A 26,996-nucleotide genomic window follows, 5' to 3' on the forward strand; every position below is an offset into this window, starting at 1 on the left:
GATATTTACACCAGTGTGGATACATTTTTGTCTTGGAACATATTAATTTTAGATATTTAACACATTAAGGTCCCAATTTTCAATATGAATTCTTAACCAGACACACAGGTGTTGATTTAGATATCCAAGTATGGATTTTATTAACTAAATTAACTCAGACCATACATGCTTAAATAAAGATTTATATGCCTAACTATAGGTACACAAGTTAAAAATGTGTAACAAACAAGCAAGAAAGAAAAAACAAACTGTAGTCAGGTCTATAGAAGGAGCTCTACTATACACAAAAGGTATATTTTTCTAGAAAATTACCTTTTGTGTATGTATGCTTAAAATTTAAAAGCAAGCCTCAAGAAAGGCTTGATTCTGATACATAGTTTCTGTATTTAAACCTTTCCTAACCACGTCAGCTGTTTACAAACACAAGATGTGAAAAGAATCACTTTTGTCTTAAGTATTTCTGCTGTAGGAAAAAATATCTCCCACATGTCAAAAAATGTATAAAATAACTTCCCTACAGGATTTCAAATCTGTCATTTCCTACAGTGCAATGGGATTTTATCGGAAACTGGTAAAATCATTAAGTTGTCAGTTTTGAGATATTACAGAGTGACAGGATAGAAACTCTCATAACTTGAAGAGGTAACTGTAGAGTAATGCTAAAGTAACAAGGAGGAGCATTTGACTAATGTTAGAAAATAAATTGTATGAACTCAGGTCCAAGCAAAATATGGTCTCAAATATCCAGCCCTTCTGATGGACTTGTAGCTCATCCTTCTTTTCAGAATGTGTACCTTTGTAAATTAGTGGAAATTACATTTATTGAGCTTAGTAAAAACAAAATCTGATCTTTCATTTTTGTTGTTAATGTACTCTTAAAATATGTATACATATGATACCATATAAACTAGCCAGCTAATTTTATGTGCTCTATGAACTGTTTCATTTATACTCAGCATATAATATACTTAGGCGCTGCTGGCTTATGTTTCTCAAGAGGAATAGGTTGTTCATTATGTATGGAAAGAAATGCAAGATAAGCTTTCCTTTTAAAAATAAAATAGAGGAAAGAAATACATAATTTGGACATACTATAGTAAGTGATTTAAATTTGAGAACCATGAATTCAGTATGATGTTTCAGTTCATGGTGTGTATTTGGAAATGAAGTGTGGAGATTTTGTAAGAATTTCAATCAGACATTAATGTTAGTGGTGAGTGACTTAATTGTAAGCAAAAAAAGTCAATATATTACACAAGAATGACACATTAATAGCATTTAGTGTTTGTACAGCTCCTGTAGAGTTATCTAAACATAAATATTGACCAAACTGTTGTCAAGCAGTAACATTTGATTTAAATTTGCCATAAACTGCTTCCATGCATTTTGCTGTAATATGAAAGCTGAATATACATCTAGAGGATCACATTTATGTTTTGAAAATTTGACTTAGGGAGTAATTAACCTTCAATTTTGTTATGCAATACATTCCACCTGTTATTAATGGAGAAGTGGCACATTTTTGTATTCCTTCTGCTAAATTGGGAGTAAAATTAAAATGTCAGAAGACCCAATTCAGTTCCCATTAAAATCAGTGGGAGTCATTTGGCAGATTTTATGGACATTAGATTAGAGTGTTACTGAAGAGGTCATAAATATAATGTCATACTTTATTTAAAATTGGAGTTCCCAAAACTGATTGATCTGGGTGACTTGGTTGTCTGTGCAGAAGATGGCTCTCCATATCTAGCATCTCCAGATATCATTGCCTCCACAGTGACCATTGGATTATCCCACAAAGTTGCTGACTCCACCTGTTTTATTGATTCACCTGGGGAGGCTAATGGAACCAGACCTTTTTGTGATGACTTGAAGGAAGAATGCTCAGAATACAGCTGACAGACCACTCCATGGATCGCTACTTTGGTAGCACATTGTAATGATCTTTTGTCACTGATTGATAAGGTGGCTCCCAAATGCCCTCTTCCCATACATCAACCTCACTGGTCATTTTAGTATGCAAAGCGATTTACAACAAATGAAGTGTGAAGACAGCTAGAGTCCTGATACTGGAAGTCTGACTTTGTCTGAAAAAAATTGCAGCAGAAAGAGTGTGAGAGGTCTTATGCTATGACTGTGCAGGAAGTAAAGAAGGAGATTTTTCTTTCCATTGTTTTAGTGTCTGTGAATTTCTGATCTGTATACCGTATGCTCTCCCAGCTATTTTTCTGGGGAAGTATGATGCCTATGGGAGAATCTTCGTTATGGGCGGATTGAGAGGGGTGTGTTTTGAACATTGGTCCAGTTTGTTAATTACAATTTTTTACTGATAATGTTTGTACTGTGCCCCAGGCTTTGAGAAGACACACTTTGAATCAAATTGAAAATATATATTAGATACCATGGTCTAGTCCATGAAGGAACTAACATTGAGCCTAGTGGGACTTTTATGTGAAGATCAATAGCAGAATACAATATGGCCAAAAGTTACTTCAGTGTCATGGGGGAAAAATATCCCTTATCTAACTCATACAGTCACTTTCTGTATGGCCAAGTCACTGAACTGTCTCAGTATCCCCATTTGTGAAAGGGGATAATAACACTAAATGCCTCACATTGGTGGTGGAGTGTTGAGTTCATTAGAGTCTATAAAATACTTTGAGACTCTTAGTTAGAAGGCACTGTGGTGTTATTTATATGGTAAACTTGGGTTTGACTTCAAAAGAGAGGGTTGCATCCTGAAACTTCAGTTATAATAAAAAAAAAAGGAGTAGTAAAAGGGTTAATTTTGAGGCAGGCCTCGTTTCCACACATGCATGCAAAACAACTGGGCCTGCAAACACCTATGTCTGCTTTCATAGTTGTGCATACCCTTTCAATAGTTTAAATCCTGTGCAGATACAAGTGTTACCTAGGTTTTCAAGGTGCAGAGGCAAGGGCTATAGCCACATTGGTACTGGAATACTTGAAGGGCACATGTAAGCCTTCGTACCTGTGAGGTGTAGGCATAGGTTTACATGTGTACAATTTTGTGAATGCACAAGGGAAGAAAATCGGGTATAATGTGACTAACTAAACCTTTGGATATTTTTGTATTTAATAATCAAACAAGTCTTAAAGTGGTGAAAATGAGATTGGACAGTCAGTCCTTCTAATATTAAACACATTTTTGTGTTTCTTTGCAGGCAGCATCCTTGACGGTGGACTCCTGTTCTGAGGATCAGGAACCAGGCTATTGTACTGTTAGTAATATGGCTGTTTCCACTGACTGGTAAAGAATATTTCATTTTGCTCTTTGTGGAAGAGGTAAAATTTAAAAATCGTTACAAATAGGAGAAATTTAGAATAACTGCTATGTCAGACCAGGTAGTAGAAGGGGGGCTTGTGCCTTTAGGCATAGCGCAGTACAAGGAATGTTGGCGTAAGCTGTACCACAGCAGGACTGGCCTAAGGAGGCATTCTTTCCTGAGGCAGAACTCCCTCCCTGCTTCCTTCTTGTTCTGGGGTGTAGTAATTTTCAGCTGGCATATGGCAACAGCAAATTAAAACACTGCATCCCCTGCTCTTGCTGTGGTCCAGCTCAGTTGTACTGGCTGATGCCCTGTTGAAGGGGTAGGGGTAGAGCCAACACTGCCCAGTCCCCAACTCTGGGGAAAAGTAGCAGACATACAGCTTTGGGCAGCCTGAAAAGTGGTGTAATGGGGGTCCTTATTTCCCTTCATTCGCCATAGTGAAAATTCACAATCTAGCCCAAATTAATTATCAAACCAGAATATCAGACAGTCAGAATCAATGATGCTTTAAAAGGTAAAAGAAAACTTTAACCAGTCATAATCTGCTTACTAATAAAGGCATTAAAGACTTTAAAAAACTGTACTCATGAATCAGATATTTTCTGACTGGCTGATAAACAGAATATGGTCATAATCTAAGCAAAGTAAAATGTATCTTTTAGGAACAGTGAAGTCAGCATTTCTGATTCTGCACCAATATCCATCTGGTTTTTATGTTTTTAGCCTGTGGGCTAAATGCTCCTATTGGGCAGGATGGGGTTCACAGTATTGCAGAAGTAGGGTGATTAAAGTAGAGTTTTGTCTCAGGATAAATATCTCTCATTATAGAATTAAAATGGCCTTGCTTTAAAATTTAGGTTCCCATTTAGCAGTCATTCTGTGTGTGGAACTTCCATTGCAGTCAGGACAAGATGTGCATATGCAGCAGTCACAGAATCAGGCTTATAGGGTGAAATCCTGGCACCACTGAAGTCAGAGGCAAAACTCCTATTGACTTTCAATGGGGTCAGGAGTTCACCCCACAATTTTTTAAAATGTTTTATGTTTAGCTCAGCAACCTCTCACTCCACCTGTTTCTAGCCTAATTATCCTTAGAGTATTTGAAATTCTACAGTGGCTAGTGCAAAAAATTTTCCTTAGCAAAGCCTCCTATGCCTTTGTTTTTACCAAAAATAAAATGATATTTACCTGAATACATATAGGAATACAGACCCAAATTCATATTCCAGTGGTTACATGAGCTCCTAAATTTCACTCTGCTGTTGTTTAACTTTACTTTTCACTTCTTATGAACACATGAGAAATCGCACCAATCTCAGACTTATCTCCCAACTGATTGCTACGTGCTCAGGCTAAGTAACAATTCTCAGGTTTTTTTCCATATATTTGGAATAATTTCCAAATATCTTTATTGTTTTTATTTTCTGTTTTCACTTTTAGTGTGGGGGGAGGGAAGAAGTGGATTGTACCTACCTCACCTTTTAGGAATGTTGTGAGAACTAATTAGTTAATATTTAAATACATTTTGAAGATGAAAAGTGCTGTATTAATTCTAAGTATTGTTAATATTGTTGCTAGTTTCTCACCATTAATCTGGCTCACTTTTCATTTAGCCCTATGGCTTCCTCACTAACAAAGCAGTTTATTACCTTGTAATAGGTGCTCCAACCTGTAATGAAATATCATCCTCAATTATAAATGTCATTAGGGCAAACCTTCATTCAGTACTGACTCAAGCAAAAATCTCCATCAAGTTAAAGGAGATTTGCTTGAGTAAAAGCTGAGTGAGAACTTCAGGTTTAGGCCCACTGTAATTATTATTTCAGAAGTTGTTTTAAATAGAGCTGATTGGTCACTGTATGCAATAATTCTGTGATTGTAAAAAATGAAGTATAGAAATTGTAGAAATTGAACTGTAGAAATGAAGGATCTCAGAAGATATGAGAGTTATTCTGTTATCACCAATTTATGTGCTGATATTAATGCACCGATTCTTCTACTTCTCTTCTAGGACTCTCGACGTACAACCAAATCGGGTAACTGTTGGTGGCATTAGATCTCTAGAGCCAATACTTCAAAGGAGAGGACAGGTGGAAAGTCATGATTTTGTGGGTTGTATAATGGAGTTTGCAGTCAATGGACGTCCTCTGGAACCCAGCCAGGCTTTGGCAGCTCAAGGAATCTTAGATCGGTATGTCAGCTATACATAGTATCTGATAATATATATAATAAAGGAAAGTGACATGAGAGTTAAATGTTAATTAATTCAAATGCCTGTGAATATGAGTATACAATATACTATCAAATGTAAAGGACCAAGGAAGAATCTAAATTTGCAAATAATATTATGCAGCAATCAGAGTTTGCAGAAACCTAATTCCAATTTTCCACAAAGCAGCAACAGTACATTTCTGCTACTATTTATTATTTTTGTTGTCCAGCAATCTGAAATAAAGTAGCTCTTTTAAAAAAATGTAAATTCCACCTGGATTTAGCTATACTGGTATGGTTCACTAACCTTGACTTTTTGTTTTTTCCCAAATGTCTGTTCTCTCACTTTTCCAGTCAAATATCACTGAATTTCCTCCATACGATCTCCTTTTGTGAGTGCTGTTTTAGAAATGATTGATTAGCTGATCAATTGTTTTTTCCATCTCACTGTTTGACATTATAGTTATAGCAACAGTATGGCTTGCAAGCCCACAGTTGCTAGTTCATCTTTCCCCTTTTCACCTCCCAAGCTTGTGTTGTTTCTTATGGCACCAGATTTCCTGAGCTTCTGTAGCTGAAGATGTCAATTTCAATAACATTCTCCTAGAAAACAGCATCTTGGGACATGCCAACGAACTAAAACATTGGCTCTGAATTTTGTATCTTTCACCATCCAAGACTTCTGCCTGCCAATCAGGACTTTTCCTTTAGTACCTCGGGCAGTTTAACAATGAAAGACGTCTCCAAGCTTCCTTCGAGATTTATTTGACAGATTCAAAGTTAAAACCACCCTACCCTCCTCCTTTAAAAAGGTTATTATCTAAGAAAATATTGATGGATCTTCAAACTCTTTACATGATGACAAACCTCTACAACAGGGGTTGGCAACCTTTGACACGCGGCGCATCAGGGAAATCCGCTGGCGGCATGGGACGGTTTGTTTACCTGCAGAGTCTGCAGGATCGGCCAATCGCAGCTCCCATTGGCCACGGTTCACCGTTCCAGGCCAATGGGGGCTGTGGGAAGCGTCGGCCAGCACATCCCTCAGCCCACACCACTTCCTGCAGCCCCCATTGGCGTGGAACAGCAAACCGCGGCCAGTCGGAACTGCGATTGGCCAAACCTGCAGGTGCTGCAGGTAAACAAACTGTCCCAGCCAACCAGCAGATTTCCCTGATGGGCCGCGTGCCAAAGATTGCCGATCCCTGCTCTACAATGTATGCATCTGCTTAAAATTTTAGCCATGTAACCTTCTTCACAGACCATAAACTTCAACAGTAATCTTGCACCAGTTCTGAAAACCTCTCAACTAATTTTAACAGTCTCTGTCTTAGGCAAAGATTCAGACTACATTACTCATTTATATCTAAAAATACTACTTTCAATTCAAGTTTATTACATGGTAGTTCCCTTCGCCATTCCTGTTTCAGATTATATGTACAGTAGGAATATTACAGATCCTTTTTGTATTACATTGTTAGACCAAGTATATGTGTAGACAAAGAATGTGACTGAAAGGAGGTTGAGTGAAAGACCAGAGTACAACTTGAAGTCATAAAATGAAAGATGATCATTTTCATTATTTTTATTGTGTAACCCAAATGTAAGACTGCCATAAAGATATTGAACATGTTTGAGTACAGTAGTCTTTGAGAAGACTGTTGTTTTTTAAGACATACACGAACACTGATATGTATGCATATGAATATTATTTGAAAATTATACAAGTTAATATCTAATGTGTAGGCATATAAGACAGAGTTTTTGTTTTTCCTCCTAGTTCCCTCTAAAGTCCTCTCTCTTTTCCTAATACTGTAACAACTTGGCACTGAAAACTGGAAACTGTTTCGATATATCAGATTTCTTCAGTCCAGAGAACTTGCCACTATTACTTTTTACTACTTTACAAGAGACTTTAAACAATTCATCCTTGTGGGTTGGGGAGGAAGGGGTGGTATCACTTAAACATATGTGACTCCATCCAAAGGCTTATTTTGTTTGTTTAAAGTACATACTCCAGTGACTACTCTTTTGATTTGTTTTAGATGCCCTAGATTAGAAGGAGCTTGTGCAATTAGCCCTTGCCAACACGGTGGCACCTGTGTTGATTACTGGTCATGGCAGCAATGTCATTGCAAAGATGGATTGACTGGGAAACACTGTGAAAAATGTATGTAGAAGGCTTAATTATCCTTCTGTTTAATCTACAGTTAATCACACAGTTTAATCAAGTGCAATTGGGTTTTATGTTTAGATGCAATTAACTGTTGTTAAATGATGAAAACATGTCATGCTTGCATTCACTGTTACAATAATTGTGAACAAAAGTGACACATTGACTTTTTGCCCTATCGTCACTTTGAATATGGTAGGGAAAAGAAGTTCAAATAAGAAAACACATATATAAATACAAACAAGACCATATTTTTTCAAAAAGACCATAATTATGTCTAGAATTATTAATTTGCAAACAAATGGCTCTACATAATATAGCTAGGATTGCATAATATAGCAAGTTAATTAATTTGTATTCAGATTTAATATATTTTTGTGATTGCTCTGTGAAAACCATTTCATTCTGTTCATGTCAACCTGCTCTGTTTTCTTACATATTCCATTATTGTATTGATTATTTATATGCTGCTGTCGTGCTAGCTTACAAGAGTTTTGCTGCATCTCTGGTAGGATTTTGAGGCTTTTGCGGTGTAATTAATATTATATATTATTTTATACCAACCTAAAGTGTGCTAGGTATTTTACAAAACAAATGGAACATTGTTCCTGCCCTGAAGAGCATACAGTTTAGTTTTATCCCAAGGACACTGTCCGGAGCAAAGGGAAACAGGGGTATAACAAGAAAGAATTGTAGCTCACAGAGCCAAAATTCCTTCCTTGTTTTCCTTGATCCCAGGGTGTCTTACTTTATTCCTGCTCTATACTAGCAGTAAGATAACTCACTCACTCTCTCTCTGTCTCACTCACACTCACACAACACTGCTGGCTCAGCTGCAGTGGCCAAAGAGTATACGGTTGAAGCCAAGGCTTCACACACTCCTATTTCTTCCCACCTACTTTACCCCAACAAAAGTATTAGATAAAGCATACTCAACGCTTCCTCCTATATTTGTCCTAGATATTACTGCCGATACTGCCTTATCATTAGAAGGCAAAGGACGCCTTGACTACCACATGAGCCGGAATAAGAAACGAGAGTACATGATGAAATATGGCACTAAAGGTGCCATTTTGGAGCCTCTGAGTGTGAACCATTTGGAAGTGAAATTCAGGACAAGGAATGAGAATGGAATTTTAATTCATATCCAGGAAAGCAGCAATTACACTACTGTGAAGGTAGGATTAAAGCTAATGCTGACTTGATTTGATTGGACTGCCTGCTGTGTAGTGATCTAAATCACCTCTTCTGTTTCCCTTGTCTTTTTCTTTATAAAATATTACAGCTTTGACTACTGCAAGGCGCTATTCCAGTATCTTTCATCTTCTCAGCGATTCTTTCATTATTTTCCAAGATATCAGAAGGTCTTAGTGGTTTTGTTTCTAATCAGTTTTGTCTAGACTCCAAGTAATGTCTACTTTAAGGCCAGCGTGAACATATTTGCCATATTTGTTAACACTATTAAGTTGCATTCTAGTGTGCAAACCTTTTTCCTATTGGCATTTTATGTTGTTTCTTCAGACACTCCCCCACCACCCTGTCAGACTACCAAACACAAGCCAACAAGTTTTCATGAATTCATACTAACACAATACACACCAGACAATCTTATTTCATATCCATAAAGTCACTCTTCTTGGGAGTTTATCTTCTTCACCAGAATGGAGATGTTAAAAAGGCAAACATTACATGATTCTGAGATGTGCCGCTAAATCAGTGCTTTAAGCTCCATGCAGTTTTTTCCGAGTGTTTAGCCCTAAATAAGTTACCTTTCTCAAGAGAAACTGATGGGTTCAGTCCCTGGCTATGACTCAATCCACTTAGTCATAATTCTAAATGAGTACAGCAGTGATGTTGGCAAACCTCTTTATTGGATAGATGCAAGCTCCAAGTTTCCTTGACTACTGGAATTCTTTCAATTTTTTTCCCAACATTTAGAGTAACTCCTACATAAGACCACATTTTCTGTTCCTGAGCCAGCATGGATATTGTCTGCTTGCCTGGTTTCCATTCCTACCAGGAGTTCACAACTTTTCTGACAAAAAGGACTGCATTATCAACTTCCAAAAACCCCATAATCAGTACTTCATTTGCATATAATTGTACAGCATTATTGTATAAAAACAAATTCATTAAAATATATTTATTTTTATTTGCATTTTCCTTGTTAGATGAATAAAAATTGATAGCTTTTTGTTGCCTAACAATGAAAAGCTGCAGGTAGTTACTTTGCCCTCACCCTATATGTACAGAAAGAGAGCAGTAGTCAGGAGCCATATTTTATGCATCCCTAGCTGCAAGTTGTGCCCCTTGATTCATAACATCTGAGGAGATCTTGTTTTCAATTCTGCAAACTTGGCCTAGTGAAGACTAACTTGATGGGAATAAATAAAATGCTTAAATTTTGCCTACAGTGGAAATTTGGCAGGCAACCTTCGTAAGCATGATAAAAAAAGACAAAGTAGGCTTTGGTGGTTAAAGTGCTAGCGGCTTGTTTACACTAGGACGCCCATCATTTTTAGCAGTGGTGAAGCTACAGCATGGGTGCAGGCAGCAACAATGCACCCCAGCAGCTTCAGAGATGGGGGTCATCATCTGAAGCTATAGGCGGAAAAGAGCTATGTCCCCTTCAAAGGGGGTTCCCCCCCCCTCACCAGCCCTTCTCGCTCTTGTGAGAGCTGGCTTCCTTGTAGAGGGGAGAAGGAGGATGTAGCTGAGAGTGAGTAAGGCAGGAATTCTGTGGAAGTCCATAGTCTCCTGTGCAACAGAGGGGAGGACATACAAGCCTACGCACCACTACTGACCAGCAGATCTACTCTTCCATCCCTGGGATTAGTGTAGGGCTGTTCTTTGTTTATTTGTTTGGGGTAGGGGGTTGACTAGGGTTTTTTTTGGGGGGGGGGTGGGTTTTTGTTTTTGCGGGTCTGTTTTATACATGTGGTGCTAGTTGCCTTTTGGAGACTGGAAAGGAATTTTTCCCTCATTAGCAGATTGATCAGGGTGGGGTGGAGGCTTTTTTTTTTTCTTCCCACAGCAGCCCAGGGACCTGATGGATAGGACCATAGGTATGATTCAGGTTTTCACAACTTGGCAGGTGCCCAGTGTAGGCACCATCCGATGGTTTATCAGTTCCCTGACAAACTGGAATTGGAAGTTTAGGGGAAGTCATCGCCTAAAGAAGCTGAGGAATAGGGTTGGGGCTCCCAATGTCTAGTACAGTGGGGAGAAAAACCCCTTTCCTAGTCCTTCAATCCTCATATGAAGGGAGGGTGGTGAGTTCCCAGCCAGAGGCTGGGGACCAGCTGTGGAAGGGTGAGAGGGGGGCCTTCTAACAAGTGGAACAGATTAGGGGAGGAATGATGACCTGCCTTATATGATTTATTGCTGGATAGTTCCCAGATGAGTTAATAAAGTTGCATTCTCATTAAACCACATTCCTTGTATCTTGTCTGTCTTCCTGCCTGTCCAGGGCAATTAGAGATTTTCAGAACCCCTTCATGAAAATGCAGTCTGAGGATTGTCTCTATAGTATTATCAGGCCTTGCTTTTCTCAGTGTGGAAAAGTCAGAGCTTGAGATCAAATCATAAATCCAGCTCTTCCTTCTGGTAGTATGATGCCCTATGTACCGTGGCCAAAATGATCAATCTTGTTGGCCTGAGTTTAGAGGCCCATTGACTTCACTGAGAGTTGTGAATTCTCAGCACTTCTGAAAGTCACACCACTTATTTGAGTGCTTAATTTTTGTAATCTGAGTCTGAATATTTTGGCCCACCTTCAAAATTATTTGGTTACTTGATTTGTGTGGCTTGTTAACATATTTGAGCGGTAAGATATTAAGCATATGGAAAAGTGGTAAAAATCTGAATGTTTCAATACTAGAACATGTTATAAATAAGCTACAGTACCTAAATCACACCTGCTTTACTCCATTTTACCCATTACAACTCACTGATTTAAATGGAACTACAACAGGATAAAACTGGAGTAACACAGTGACGAATCAGGACCATCAAGATTGCAAGTATTTTCGTTTAGACAAAAGTTGGAGAATTCGGTGAACTTTCATAATTAGGTTTCTCTTTGTGACTCAGAGGGCTCTTTGATGTAGGAGATGAAGGCATAATAAGATCCAGTGGCTCAAAGCTGAAGCTAGACAAATTCATACTGGAAATAAGTAAAAAGGGGAGGGGGAACAGTTTGGGTAATTAATCACTGAAGCAATTTATAAAGGGATATGATGGATTCTCCATCACTTGAAGTCTATACATTAAGATTTGTTGTCTTCCTACAAGATCTGTTCTAGCTCAGTCAGAAATGATGGGATAAATGCAGCAGTTACTAGGTGAAATTGTATAGCCTGTATCATACAGGACATCAAATGATCATTATGGTCCTTTATCCCAGATGTGCAGGAAGAAAGACAAGATGCGAGAGATGTGGTTTAATTGACTTTGTTAACTCATCTGGGAAGTATCCAGCAATGAATCATACAGTGCAGGTCATTGTTCCTTCCTTAATCATTTCCACCTATTTGAAAGCTGCCATCAGCCCTCCAAATCTGGTCGCACCCCATTGCTGGGACTCAGCCTTGCTCCTCTGTATGAGGATAATGAGGCAAGGAGAGTGGGTTGTGTCCTCATACCAGATGTTAGGATCTGCAACCCCTGTTCTGCAGCTTCTTTAGGGCATTCCTCGCTCTAGTTCCACTTCCAATTCTTGTTCATCTGGGAACTAGACCTATAGAATGAGTACCTGCATCAGACACCTGCCAAAATGAGGATCTAGCAATTCATTTGGCTGCCTCCACTCCACCACCCAACCAGGTTCCCAGATAGTTAACAATTCCTTCCTTAACAGTGGTTAAAAATATGCCTGGTCCCTGACTTCCCACTTTACATACCTTCAGCTGTTGTCAACCTGTGGTGCCACTCCCATATCCTCTGCTGTAGTATTTCTCCCTCCCCCCACCCCAAGAGGTCCTTGACCTGCCTTAAATCTCTCTTATCCTTCATGATTAAGTCAGCCCACCTATAAAATCCCAAATTGTTTTCTCCTTATGCACAGAATTCATGTCTAGTGGCTGCTTGTGGCTGCCAAAGAGTATAAGAGGTGAAATGCCATGCCAAAACAAAACCCCATTCCTTGTTCCTGAAAATTGGCTTAAAAAGTAAAACTAGCCATTCACACCATTGAACTCTGATTCTCAGCCAGGGGCTGCATGTACATCTTGTGTGCAGTTGAATGCCAACAACCAACTGCCTGTACCCGTCCGTCCCCTATTCCCTGTTAGGTAGGGTGACCAGACGCCCTGTTTTTAAAGCACAGTCCCGTATTTAAGCCCTCCTGCAGGTGTCTTGACTTTTTCTTAAAAATAGGCAAATTGTCCCATATTTTCTGTCTCTCCACATCAGTACTGACAGGTCCTGTTGCTGGCTGGATCCCTGCTTGCCAGCTGCTCGCCGACTAGTGGTGAGAGGAGGGACCAGCGGCTGACGATGGGGGTGGGTGTGCGAGGCTGGTGGTGGGGCAAAGCTGAAGCACATGGGACCGGCTGATCCTCCTGCTGGTCTGTCAGCACAGCCCCCCTCTACGTGTGGATCTTGGGCCAGCAGGGCCCTGCCCTCCATCCCATTTCAAGCTGGCACTGGCTGCGAGCTGCGGTGGCTGGTGAGTGCAGGCAGGTGCCCGGCGGCAGCTGGTTATGTGTCGCCTCTGCTGCCCATGCATTGGCCATTTATGTGCTCTCCCACTCGCTGTCCTCTCTCTACTTTGCCCCTTTGCCCCTCCCCGAGCCCTGCTGCTCCTCCATATCCCGCCTGGTGGGACGCGTCCCACTCCCAGCGCTGTACAGAGAACCAGCCCCTGGTCAGAGTGCTCAGTTCACCAACATCCTGGCCGGCAGGCTCCTTTCTTCCCCCACTGCCTCTGGCTGGGCCAGTGCCTTGGGAAAGCTCAAGACCCTCCAGCCCGGTGCACTGGCCAGGAGGAGCGGAGCCCTTGAGTGCCAGAGCCCCGTACAGCGTTGGCATGGGGAAGCCTCTCTGGCCCTCAGCTAAGCTCTGGAGTGGTGGGAGGAAGTGATTTCCAGCCTGTTTGTGTCCTGACCCTGCAGGCTCCACGGAAGCACCCTCTTCACCTCCCCCCACACACACTGCCCTGGGTCCTGCCCCCTGGGAGCACGGGACTGCTCCATCCCCTAGACTCCCTTCTCTGCTAAGCCACCTCTTTGGCAAGGTTCGCTGAAGCCCCTGCAGTGAGGGTCCCTGGGTTGTGGTGCACAATTCATCCTTAGGGCTTACCCCATTCCTGCCCATGCTGTAGCCAGGGGTCAGAAGGCGGCTGGGTTATGTCCATGGCCAGCAGCAGCCCGGAAGTGTTAATGGCCTTTCAACACTGTGCGGGCAGGAAGGGACAAGCTGTTTCCAGCCACAGGGGAGCGGGGATTAGGAGAGAAGAGATGAGCTCTGCAAAGTCACGGGCCAGGTCATCCTCCCTACACTCCACTGTAACTGGAAGCAGCTCCTGTCCCTTCACTCCCACACAGTGCCTAAAGGCTACTGCTGTCCACATTCTGGCAGAAAAATGGGGAGGGGGGCATGTGTTGCCTCGGGAACATGCGGCGCCAGGTACCATGAGAGGCAAGTCTGTCCCGGGAGCCCAGCCAGGCATGGAGGACAGATATTGCCGGGCAGGGAGGGTTGGGTTGACAGTTCTCTCCCCCCATTCCCCCGTGTGAGAGAGATCTATGGAAGTGTGGATGTGTCACCTCTCGTGTGTGTTTGTGTGTGTGTGTGGCCCCTCCCCATGTGAACCCTAAAGTCTTAAAGATAAGGTAAATAAAAAGAATCCAACTACACAGTATTTCTTTTTAAGAGGGACTCAGTCAACTTGATGTTAATTTGAACGTTTGTACTGCATAGTTCTGATTGATTGCTGTTGGACTTGCTTGAATATGAATAATTTTACCAGGTGCCTCGTATTCAGCATAAGGAAATATGGTCACCCTACTGTTGGGTCGCAGATGTCACTGCTCCAATCTTGAATGAGCGTGAGCCAAATGCACTAGTAGGAATCCCATCATTGTAGGCCCCATTCTCAAGACTGCTACAAGCTGGAATTTTGTGAAGTGTCTCCTCTCACACTGAAGAAAGAGATGCCTATCCCCAGGCAACTACTGTGTAAGCCCTTAATACCATGACTGGGCTAATCCCTGCCTCACCATTCTCTTGCAGCTCTCTGGACTCACCTTGCCCTCCCTGATCTGTTTTTGACATCCTCACGGTCCAGATGACCTATTGCTCCCCTCACTTTATGTCCCTAAACTCCAAAGCCCTACCAAAAGTATCCCTTAATGACCCAGGCATCATTCACTGACTCTAAATGCTCCAAAAATACCATCAGGAATGCAGCATTTAACAAGGACACTGGCTGGCCGCACTGGCATATCTGATGAAGAACTCAAACTCAAAGAATCTCTATACTGGTGGGTCATTGGGGATCCTCCCTAGGGCCTTTGGATTGAAGCCAGACCACTAACAACGTCCTAACCAAAAACCCACTGCAGGATCTGGGTAACCTTTTGTCCTGCAACAAAATACCGTGTCTGATAAGCGAGCGGCAATGGTTGATTATGCCAGCCCACCATGCAATAGTGACAGTACCTGATCTTCAAGAATGGGCCAAATCATAGGCACACTTACCCTCCTCTGAAATTGATTCAATCCCCTGAAACCCCAACATATGTCTTAGGTGCTACAGATCTCTGCATTAAACCAAGAGCAGTCATGAGCCATGGTTCCAAAGGGCCAGCTGCATCTCGTCAGGTTCCTTGTTTGCCAAGTCTCAATTTCTGTCCACCTGTAATCAAGACAAAGTCTTGGCTATGCTGTTTTCAATCGTGGGCACATGTTTGCAGTAAAACAAATATTATAAGTTAAACGCTTCAGGGCAGATATCTCACTGGCCTCATCACTCTGAGTGAATTGGAGGGCATATACCATCACCAGGTTGTCATGCCAGAACTGCACTCTTTTGTTCACGAATCTTTCCCACAAATCATCACTGCAACTAAAAAAAGGAAAGAATCATAGAGCAAAATACATAGATGTAAAAGAATAAAAAGCTGTTTGTTCAGTAAAGGGAACTCTTAGGCTATTAACAGTGCATCTAGATGATCATCTTTTGGATTCTGTTTGTTTTTGCTTAGCGGTTCATGCTTTTCTTTATAGCTCATTTGCCAGTCTCATTACCATTTAAATAAAACCCAGAAATGGGATCGTTCAGAGTGTTATCAGCACAAACCATTTGTTTTGAGTTTAGAAATATGGTGTGGTTCAAGGAACTAGGAGCCACATTCCTTTTTCCAGATTGAAGAAGTCACAATCCAGCCTTGTCACTGGAAATTTTATATTTTCTATATGCCAGTATTATGTTATTTATGTGTCTGTTACCATTGGCCACATGGAATTTTAAAGAAAAATAAACAGTCCTTAAGGGTAATAAATCACTGGGGAATGTATTGGTTGTTGGCAGGTAGAAGAATTATGTAATGTGGCATTAAAAATTACAGTTCTGGGGTTTAGTATTTCAGTGGGCATTGAAAATGTTGGGTCATATGATTTTTTTTCTTTTTGCATAATCGACAAATAAAAGGCAAACTCTTCGGTCTCCATTCCACTTCATCTTTAAAAGACCAAATAACAAAAGTTAAGAACTAATTGAAATATAGCAGAGTGCAAAACTTCACATCATGTAAAAACCACATATTCATTCTAATGAGGTTTTTTAAGAATACTTTTGAATCTAGCAAATGGTGTTGGTTTCGTTATTACAGTCTATGTGGCTGACATTCCAAATGTGGGATTCTTTTTATATTGAGGGGTAGTTCAGACATATGCCACCTGGGTTTGCAAAGACAAAAGCACCCTTTCTATTTTTGCAGAGCTTTATTAAAGACATTCTAAATCAAACATTTTCTGATACTCTGATTTGCTGTGAAGTTTTCTAAAAAGGTATCCATTAACTATCAGACTTATCTATCAGACATAATCTATCAGACTTATCAGGTATATCTAGAAAATGAACTTGACCCAAGTGGCAAAATGTGCTGGATACGTTCTAGTCCTTTGAGCAGTCATTCATTTCAAACTGCTGCCAAGACATGTGCATGTTCTGACAGCTGTGATGGGGATCTAATCTTTAAGACCCAAACTCTTCAGCCTGCATCATGCATTATTTCTTTCATGAAGATAGAACACCCGTGTGCTTAACAGTTTCTAGAAACTAGAGCAGTAGCATCATGCTACCCAGTGCTTCACCTCACACTTCTGATTGGGTAACTTTATTCTTCATGGAAATAACTGTATTATGTTTACGGAACTTCACAAATGCTATCAGTGTCTATACTTCTTCAAGGGCTTGCTTCGAGTGAGACAAGGAAAATTGAACCATCTTGTTATGCATGTGTCTAAACTGAGTAATCAGATGATTTTGTTGCTTTTTCCTCATCCCTTCTGCTCCTAGCTGACTGTTACTCTTACTTGCTGTCAAAATGAAAACTAGATGCATGCTCTTTGGGGCAAGGGAAGTGTCTGTTTGTTCTGAAAACAGACACTTACAATAAAAAAGAAGCACTTGGAAATGCTTGCGCAAAAACATGTTTTGTTCAATGGACCTCAGAGCATTTGATCCGTGAACTTCTAAGGGAATATCAGTCAGACACCAATCAGTTTGGCAAAGACAAACATTTTTTCAAGGAAAAATTGTTCACCATTTTGAATTTCTTCAACAAGAACATATAAGATACTATTGACTATATCCAATTATCTTACTTTGTCCAGAAATGATGACTTTATGTAGTGCCCATATCATGTGTATTCTCTGTATATTAATGCAAAATAATTTGGTTTTAAAAGAAAAAAATGTGGAATCTCACTAAAGGCAAATTCAGGTGGCTTCATACATTAGGGGCATTTATTTGTGTGACTAAAATGGTCATTGCTTTTTCCCCCTTCCTTTATAACAGTTAAATGATTTGGGTTATAATGATCAAACGGTACCCTGAGCCATTGTGTTTTATTTGTGGTGCATTGTTGTAATTTTAATAATATACCACTTGCCTTTTTCCAATGTCTTTATAGATAAAGAGTGGCAAAGTGCATTACATATCTGATGCTGGAGTTGCTGGGAAAGTTGAGAGGAATATTCCTGAAGTTTACACTGCAGATGGTCAATGGCATTCCCTCCTTATTGAAAAGAATGGATCTGCCACTGTTCTATCCATTGACAAGATCTACAGCAGAGAGATTCTCCTTGTCACACAAGACTTTGGAGGACTTAACGTTCTTACAGTTTCTCTGGGAGGAATCCCACCAAGTCACGCTCCCAGAAGCACTGAGACAGGTAAAAAAGAGAATGCACATACACATATGTATATATCTTTTAGAAACATCATCCTGACAGGAGTGAATTATGTAGATATGAAACACTGGTCGATTTACACCTGTGACCTCAAGTAGGGGGTCCCGTTTACTAAATGTTTTAAAAAAATATTGTAGGGATTATTACTAGGCCAAATCCTACAGACCCTGAGTCAGGAAAACTTCCATTTCAAATCAATGACAGTTTTTCTTGAGTAGGACTGCAAGATTTGTCCTTTTATTATGTATTTTAATTTGTTTTTGTTTTCAAAGGAATGTGTTCAGTTTTTGAAGGATCAAAAATGCATAATACTATATGACAGCCTATGTCATTGCCATATTTCTCTTTGTGTCTCTTTAATCTGAGACAGTGAATAAATCGTATTATTTTCCTTATATCAGTTGAAATATTCTTACTTTAGTCCAAATCTTGCAAATCCAGGCAAATGTTTTACCCAGGTAAATGAGAATTTTGCCTCAGTTGGGGTTTAGTAAGAACTGCACTATTTGGCCTGTCATTAATGTGATTACAATGATTTCTGCAATTCCAACTTCCTTCTGCTTTATGCTGCTGTCAGAAGTAAATCCTCCTCTTTCTTCATCTGAGAAACAGAAACTAAGTGCAATAAGAAACACCCACTGAACAATGTAAAACTGTTGAGAATAAATCAGTTCCCTTAGAGAGTTAAAGCATCAATATAAGACTCTGATAACAGAACTAGTCAACTTTTTAGCTGATATTCTGCTTGTGATAAGAAAAGATAGACATGATTTTTAACTGCAGACTGTGAGGTATGCTTGGCAGAGCAGACATATGTTTAAAAATCAGTCTTCATATTGAAAACCTGACTAACTCAAAAGATTGTCACCAGATAAAGTAATTTGACTGTTGAAAGTTAACACTTCACATTTTTGACAATATCCAATGTAAACAATGACTTCCACTCATGGTGAGTTGATGCAAGATGTGATGTGAAATTGCATGCAGGCCATATCTGACCCCATCCTTTTTTACATACGTGTTTTATGACCAAACCACAGTCTATGCATTAAAAAATAGAGAAATTTGGAGCAAAGCAGGAATAAAGAAAAATGAGGACAGTAACTCCTAACATATTGACTGATGGAGAAATAAACAAATTCTGATAGTCTGGCTTGCATTAGGAATGCACACTCCAAAATCCTTTTCATGTTTTTTAAATATTGGATTACATTGTGTAGGATTTACCAAAGTTTTACAAAGAGGAGATATAGAACTCTGTGTGAACTCAGATGTTTGAAAATTTCTGAAGTACTAGGAGAGGCAGACAAAAACATACATGGGGGGCAGTCCAATATTGTAAATCTAATATTGTAAATCCAATAATGCACTGAAACCCAAGTAGACCTGACACAATCACAATTGCTACAGATCATATGTCTGGCAGAAAGAGACCACCAGGAATGAAACAAGCAAATCCTCCATTTTACTTGGTTCCCAACCTGAACCTAAATCCTCAATTTCCCCTTTATTCAGAAATATAAAAATAGGCAAAAATGAATATTAGAGCAATGATGAAAGAAAACACAGCTCTTTCACAAAAGAAACCTATCACTGCCATGGCATAGGAAGAGCATGTGTGTAAAACTTGGCAGTATCCTTAATACAATATGACTCGCATCTCTGATCATAACATATTTGACACTGAAAACAGCTACTCTCTCATTTCTGACATCAGAGTGTGCACAGTCTTTAAAATAATGTCCTTTGAAATCTAAAGTCAGTCCTGCCATCCAGTGTGCCTTGACTAAATCTGCTATTTCATAGCAGAGTCAATATTCATACCATTTATCTCTATGCTAGGCATCTTTAAAGAGTCCTCCACAATTTATAGCGATGTTAGTATAAATATCTGCAATCTGTCACCTCCAACGATAATATTTACACTTGTTGAAACTTTCTCAGACATCAGTAATGAATGAAATGTTTACTCCTCTTTTATTGTTTGTAATTTAAACCTGCTATATTTCATCGTTCAATTGGCACTCATATTTTTTTACTTCTTTCTCAAGCATTTTTATTATATTCTATAAGATGCAATTTATTTTGAATAGCTTCCTGCAAACAAGCCATCACAACAATGCGTTCTAGAGACAATCAATCCTAAGGAGAAAAGGAAGGTTTTAAAGTGAGATATTAAGTTTTGCTGTGACTCAGGCTATGGCTACACTACAGCCGTGTCACTAAGGTGACCAGATATCCTGATTTTATAGGGACAGTCCCAGTTTTTGGCTCTTTTTCTTATATAGGCTCCTGTTACCCCCCACTCACTGTCCTGATTTCTCACATTTGCTCTCTGGTCACCCTACGTGTCGCTAAAAACCACGCAGTGTAGCTGCTGTTTTTCGGCAGGAGAGAGCAGCAGAGGCTTTGTCTCTCCTGCTGAGAAAGTGCTGTTCACACCGGTGCTTTTCGCCAGTAAAACATTAGTCATTTGGGGGAGTATTTCTTTAACACCCCTGAACGACAAAAGTTTTGCCGATGAAGTGCCAGTGTAGACAAACCCTCAGTGACTTAGAGTTGAGGAGAGAGTTCCAGATAGAAACTAGTGAAAGAATTATCCTCCAATCACCCTCTAACTTCTGAAAGCTTCAGGGAGGAGACCGAGAGAAAGCCAATATTGGAGTTGTAGAATAGGTATATAGCCGGATATTCAGAGCCAAATTTTCAGACTTCTGCACGCACATAATCTGTGTGTATTACAACAACTGTGTGTGCATTCACAGTAATTAGATGTGTAAATTATGGATTGGTTTGTCTCAAATAGCCATACCAGGGAGTAAAGGTCAATACAAAGCTTCACTGCCTCAAGGATCTGCTGCAAAGGACTGTGTCTCAGGGAAGCACAATCCCTCCCTGAACTCCTGTGTGCACAGAGGAAGAGTACCACTTGCATCCCACTACTCTGCTCTTGGGAGGATTTGCTCCCTTGAAGACGCAACAACCAGGGATAATATAGCCCTACCTGCTTTCACAATTCTGAAAACCTGGGTCATAGTTAAGAGATGGTGTTAGACCCAAACCTGTTAGATTCAGAGGCATGAAGCCATGAACATCCTGCTTCCTAAAGCAATAGAGGTGAGGACTGTGGCTATAGCACAGTGGAATATTTACAGTCTAAAGAGTGGGACGTTAGAAACACTACAGAAAAAATTAATTGCATTAGACAAGCCATGAATTTGTTAAGCCATGAATCAGGACTTCAGCAAAGCCAGGGTCAAGGTAAGGGTGATAGGCAGATTTAGAGAGAAGGGAAAAATCAGAGGGAAAAGAAGGTTTGAGATCTTGGATGACATGAAGATGTGTGGCTTTAGGAATAACCTCTGTTATAAATTAAGGCTGTAGAGTGAACACATGTTGAAATTCCTTTTGGGGACTTTAAATACTGATTGTCTGAACTATGCTCATGCATATTTTTTACCAGGGAGTGAATTTATAAATTTGATTTCAGTCTAGTGTTTTGGCATATATGCATTCCTGGCAAGATTATGGATGGTTTCCATATAAAGTCATTGGACATAGGAGTCCCAATTGCATAACCATCTCTTTAATTAAAGGGGTGTGTAATCTGATAATGGATTTGGTGAACTTAGAAGTTATATGGGAAGAAAATGTATGATTCTCCTAAATTCAGTCACCCATTGATTACTCAGTATTTTAGCATAATAATTCTGTTTCCATGAAAAGCAAAATTAGAATAAAGATCTGAAAATGTAACCCTTAAACAGCATCTCGATGGGTCACAGCACAGTTTAGAGACTCAGGTGACAGTCACAAAAATATTCATTTCTATTTCGAAGCTCACATCTAATCTTGTCACCAGATGACAGAAATGTGTATGTTTGCAAATGCCTTTTTTAATCTGAAGCTTTTTTTTCTCCTGGTGTGAGCTTTATTTCCAAGCTAAAAAGCTTGCAGCAGATGATTTCCAAGCCGAAAATGGGTCTTGTGCTATACAAAGTATGTTTATTTTACATTTAAAAACTGAATTCAGATAGTCAAACTTGGGTGCCTACACCTCCATGTTTAGGCACCTACATAAAAGTGGCCTGATTTTTCCGACATGCTGGAGGCACTGGGGGCTGTGGGATGATCAGTGTTTTTCTGTGCTTCTGAAAAAAAAAGGCCATGTATTTCAGTACGAGATGCCTACACTTGAGATGCGGGTTTGAAAATTTTGACCTAAGCATGTTTTTGTTAACCTGGGGTTTTGAACTTGTATTAATAAAACCTCAAGCTCTCTCAAACTCCTTATTTAGCAGACTTTAAAAAAAGCCTTTTGCAAGATGTTTTGAAATCATTTATAAAGTGACTATTCAAAGAGAATAATGTTCAGATAAATTATTTAACTGCTTGCTTGTCATTATCTTCCATCACTCTGTATACAGTATGGGAAAAATATTTATTTTTAAAAAATACCATTAACAGTGTCTAGTAAATGTTGTGCTAGAAGTTCTTTAGAATGGTCCTTCTTTATTTAACCTTCCTGTTGCTCCTTAACACTTTTCTCAAAGCAGGTTTCCATGCTTGCTCCATTTGCAGCGATAGTGAGATTTTATCAAAAAGTTTATGAGCAAATGACTCATAAATACCCCCAGGCAAATAACTACCAAAAGAAAGTAAGTTCTTAAAATTTGAGGCTAAACCTGAGAAGGCAGTGGACCCAATTCTTATGTCAATTACACTGATGCAAAGCTGCATTAACTCCAGTGAATTCAGTGGATTACTCCAGATTGATATTAGTGTAACTAAGATAATTATCTGTTCACCTAAATGAAACACAAAATATTTTTAAAGCTAAAATTATTGGGACACATTATGCCCTCAGTCACACCCCTGCAATGATACTGAAATCAGTAAGGTTTCTTGAGTGTAATTAAGAGCATAACTTGGCCTACTAATTTACACTTGCAGGAGACACTGCATACTGATTAAATTGACTTCAGTAAATAAAGGTTATTGTATTCTTGGGTTATCCAAAATGCTGCTTTTAATGTTGGTCCTTTACAAAACTACAGGAACACTTGCATTATAAGGGTTGAGTATGCACTGTATGGAACTTTTCTACAAATCATAGAAATCACCTTGCATATTGTGGCTATTCTGTGAGATTCCTTTTTGACACTGAACATTGGAATTTTGTTTTGATTGTGTGGACACTGTCTCTTGAGGTGCCAAAGTGACTGTTGTTCTTTCTCCCTAGGTTTTGATGGCTGTTTTGCCTATGTGAAGTACCGTGGAGAAAGCCTTCCTTTCAGTGGAAAGCACAGCATTGCTACCATATCCAAAACGGACCCCTTTGTGAAGATTGGCTGCCGAGGTCCCAACATTTGTGCCAGCAATCCATGCTGGGGTGAATTAATGTGCATTAACCAGTGGTATGCATATAAATGTGTCCCTCCAGGAGCCTGTGCCTCCAACCCTTGCCAGAATGGTGGCAGCTGTGAACCTGGTGCGCATTCTGGATTTACCTGCAGCTGTCCTGAATCATACACAGGAAGAACATGTGAGACTGTAGTGGCTTGTCTTGGTATCCTGTGTGCCCAGGGGCATGTGTGCAAGGGTGGAATCAATGGAGGACACATATGCGTCCCTCACCCTCACCCGGCTGAGCTCTCTCTGCCACTCTGGGCTGTTCCTGCTATTGTTGGCAGTTGTGCTACAGTTCTTGCCCTGCTTGTCCTTAGCCTGATCCTCTGTAATCAGTGTAGGGGAAAGAAGACAAAAGTGCCAAAGGAGGAGAGGAAAACAAAGGAAAAGAAGAAAAAAGGGAGTGAGAATGTTGCATTTGATGATCCTGACAACATTCCACCCTATGGCGATGACATGACTGTCAGGAAGCAGCCTGAAGGGAACCCTAAACCTGATATAATTGAAAGAGAAAACCCTTACCTCATCTATGATGAGACAGACATACCCCATAATACAGAGACTATACCCAGTGCCCCTCTGGCTTCCCCTGAACCTGAGATAGAGCACTATGACATTGAAAATGCAAGCAGCATTGCTCCTTCAGACGCAGACATCATTCAGCACTACAAGCAGTTCCGGAGTCACACGCCCAAATTCTCTATCCAGAGGCATAGCCCACTAGGCTTTGCAAGGCAGTCCCCAATGCCACTGGGAGCAAGCAGCTTGACTTATCAACCTTCATACAGTCAGGGACTAAGGACAACTTCCTTAAGCCACTCTGCATGCCCTACTCCCAACCCTTTGTCTCGTCACAGCCCTGCTCCATTCTCCAAGTCATCAGCTTTCTACAGAAATAGTCCAGCAAGGGAACTTCATCTGTCAATAAGAGAAGGGAGTCCTTTGGAGATGCACAATGATGTCTGCCAGCCTGGAATTTTTAACTATGCCACTAGACTAGGGAGAAGAAGTAAGAGTCCCCAGACCATGGCAACTCATGGTTCCAGACCAGGAAGTCGCCTAAAGCAACCAATAGGACAGATTCCTCTGGAGACTGCTCCTCCTGTAGGACTCTCTATTGAAGAGGTGGAAAGACTTAACACTCCTCGCCCTAGAAATCCAAGCATCTGTAGTGCTGATCACGGAAGGTCTTCTTCAGAGGAGGACTGCAGAAGGCCACTGTCAAGAACAAGGAATCCAGCTGATGGTATTCCAGCTCCAGAATCATCATCTGATAGTGACTCCCATGAGTCTTTCACTTGCTCAGAAATGGAGTATGATAGAGACAAGCCTATGGTGTACACATCCAGAATACCCAAATTATCTCAAGTCAATGAGTCAGATGCAGATGATGAAGACAATTATGGTGCTAGGCTGAAGCCTAGGAGGTACCCTGGCCGGAGAGCTGAGGGTGGGCCTGTAGGTGCACAAGCAACAACATCTAATATTGCTGAGAACACATTGCCCATAAAGCTTGGACAGCAAACTGGAAATTTCAACTGGGACAACCTTTTGAACTGGGGTCCAGGTTTTGGACATTATGTGGATGTTTTTAAAGATTTGGCATCACTCCCAGAAAAAGCAGCAGCAGCAAACACAAATGAAGAAAGCAAAGGTGGTACAACAAAGCCCATTTCCAAAGATGGGGAAGCAGAACAATATGTATAGACTTCATATTCTAGCATTGTCGAAATGCAAAATCATGGAACAGTGAAACCATTGTATGGTTGTAGATAAGTGAAAGTCAGCATTTTAAGCCCAGGCCAGTGTGGTTGGAGGAGACTTTTAAAAATAATAACCATTATGCTGCTGAAACAGACTTAAAACATTTTTAATTTAATTATGCTTGGGTGAATTTATTTCTCATGCATGCATTGTATTTTAAAAACGAGACATTCAGCATGCAGAATTTGAAAAGGGTTTCCTATTTACCATTGTTTGGTTTGTGATTTTTAAATTAATAATGTTTTGATCTGAAAATAAGCTCAGATGTTTTTATTGTGGGGAGTGTGTGTATTGTCTACAACTTAATAACTTGTTTTGCAATGCAAGAGTATTGAGGATTTCATTTCCCTTGAGAGAAACATGGAAGAAGGAGGGTGAATGAAGGAATTACACTATTAGAGTCTCTCAGAAAATGTACTTACCATATCCTGCAATTCCTCTATGTGTAAACTTTAAGGAAGAAATAAGCTTGAGTAATTGCTAGCAACAGTGCTGTAAGTTTTATCCATACAAGAGGTGCTAGAAGCGGCTCAACCTGTCCAGCACTTTAGGATTTTTTTCATTGACAAAGTTGTGTGAGAGCTTCTGAATCACTATGAAATATTTTGGAGTCTTATACCCCACCCCTGCACTTCCCCAGTGCTTCCCCCGGCATGAAATTATTGGAAATTGTCAGATCAAACAGATAGTATAGCCTACAGAGGCAGCATGTTCTAATGGATTGCAACCAGACTAGATACTAGGAGCTCCTGAGTTCTAATTTCAGCTCAGCAGTGGGTCAAATCATTCAATCTCTCAAGTTTCAATTGCCCCATCTGTACAATGGGAGCATGACGATAATAATACTTACTTGCCAGCCTCACAGGGGTGTTGTGAGGATTCATCAGCTAACATCTGTAAAGTGCTTAGATGTCATAAAGCACTCTGATCAGTGTTATAATTATTATTAAAGCACTGCCTAGGCCATGTGACCATTTTCTGCATTACACAAGTTTCTGAGACAGAAACTTTTGAAGAATTATTTATTGTATAAAAAATTATTGCACTCTAGCATTTTGGAGCTGATATGAGAGAAAACTCCTCGCAGATTGACTTACAATAGCTTATTGTTTGTTCCGAATCCCCTAAAATGTGTAGGCTAAATAGAAATTCACAAAACTCTTCATGTGTTCCTGCAGACCTGAAGATCCTATTGTACTGTGTAAAGACATTTTTTTACCTAAACTGTGTTTTTGATATCAATATTTTCCTATGCTGAATAGTTTTCTTACTTTCAGGGAAGGTAAGAAAAATACTTTTTTTTTTACATTTGTTACTTATGTAACATCCATATTTTTCACCTTTTGATAAATTTGTAACATACTGTATGCTTTCTACTTGTAAATGCCAATAATAGAATTAAAATATTTATTTAAAAAGTGTAGTGCATATCATTCAAAATACTTCTTATTTGTTACTCTCTTTCTGTTTTCATCCCTTGATATTCTTTTTACCAGTTCCTCCATGGCATATGGTCTTTAAGAACAGTGTTGTTGGCCTCAGACATATGCACAGAGTTCTGTCATGGTGAATGACGTGTTAATTCATCTCCACTAAGTATTGAGCTATTCCTTTTATTCTGCAGTTTTCATATCTGTGGTGTAATGTCAACCAGGGACAGAACCTAAATAATTAGTTAAACTGGCTTTCTATAGGGCTGGTGGGGAATACAGTGAGAAGTGTCACA

General features: G+C 39.9%; 1 protein-coding gene across 1 annotated transcript in view; it reads left to right on the forward strand.

Annotated features, from left to right (window-relative positions):
• Window positions 1–25,213, forward strand: part of FAT4 (FAT atypical cadherin 4) — a 229,402-nt gene extending 204,189 nt beyond the window's left edge. The window contains exons 12-17 of the mRNA XM_077814772.1: window positions 3,186–3,271; window positions 5,305–5,484; window positions 7,550–7,674; window positions 8,638–8,855; window positions 17,818–18,079; window positions 23,340–25,213. Coding sequence (XP_077670898.1) covers window positions 3,186–3,271; window positions 5,305–5,484; window positions 7,550–7,674; window positions 8,638–8,855; window positions 17,818–18,079; window positions 23,340–25,213 — 2,745 coding nt within the window. The remainder of the gene's footprint in view (window positions 1–3,185; window positions 3,272–5,304; window positions 5,485–7,549; window positions 7,675–8,637; window positions 8,856–17,817; window positions 18,080–23,339) is intronic.
• Window positions 25,214–26,996: the final 1,783 nt, after the last annotated feature.

This window comes from Eretmochelys imbricata, chromosome 4 (genome assembly GCF_965152235.1).
Source record: "Eretmochelys imbricata isolate rEreImb1 chromosome 4, rEreImb1.hap1, whole genome shotgun sequence".
NCBI classification, from domain to species: domain Eukaryota; kingdom Metazoa; phylum Chordata; order Testudines; family Cheloniidae; genus Eretmochelys; species Eretmochelys imbricata.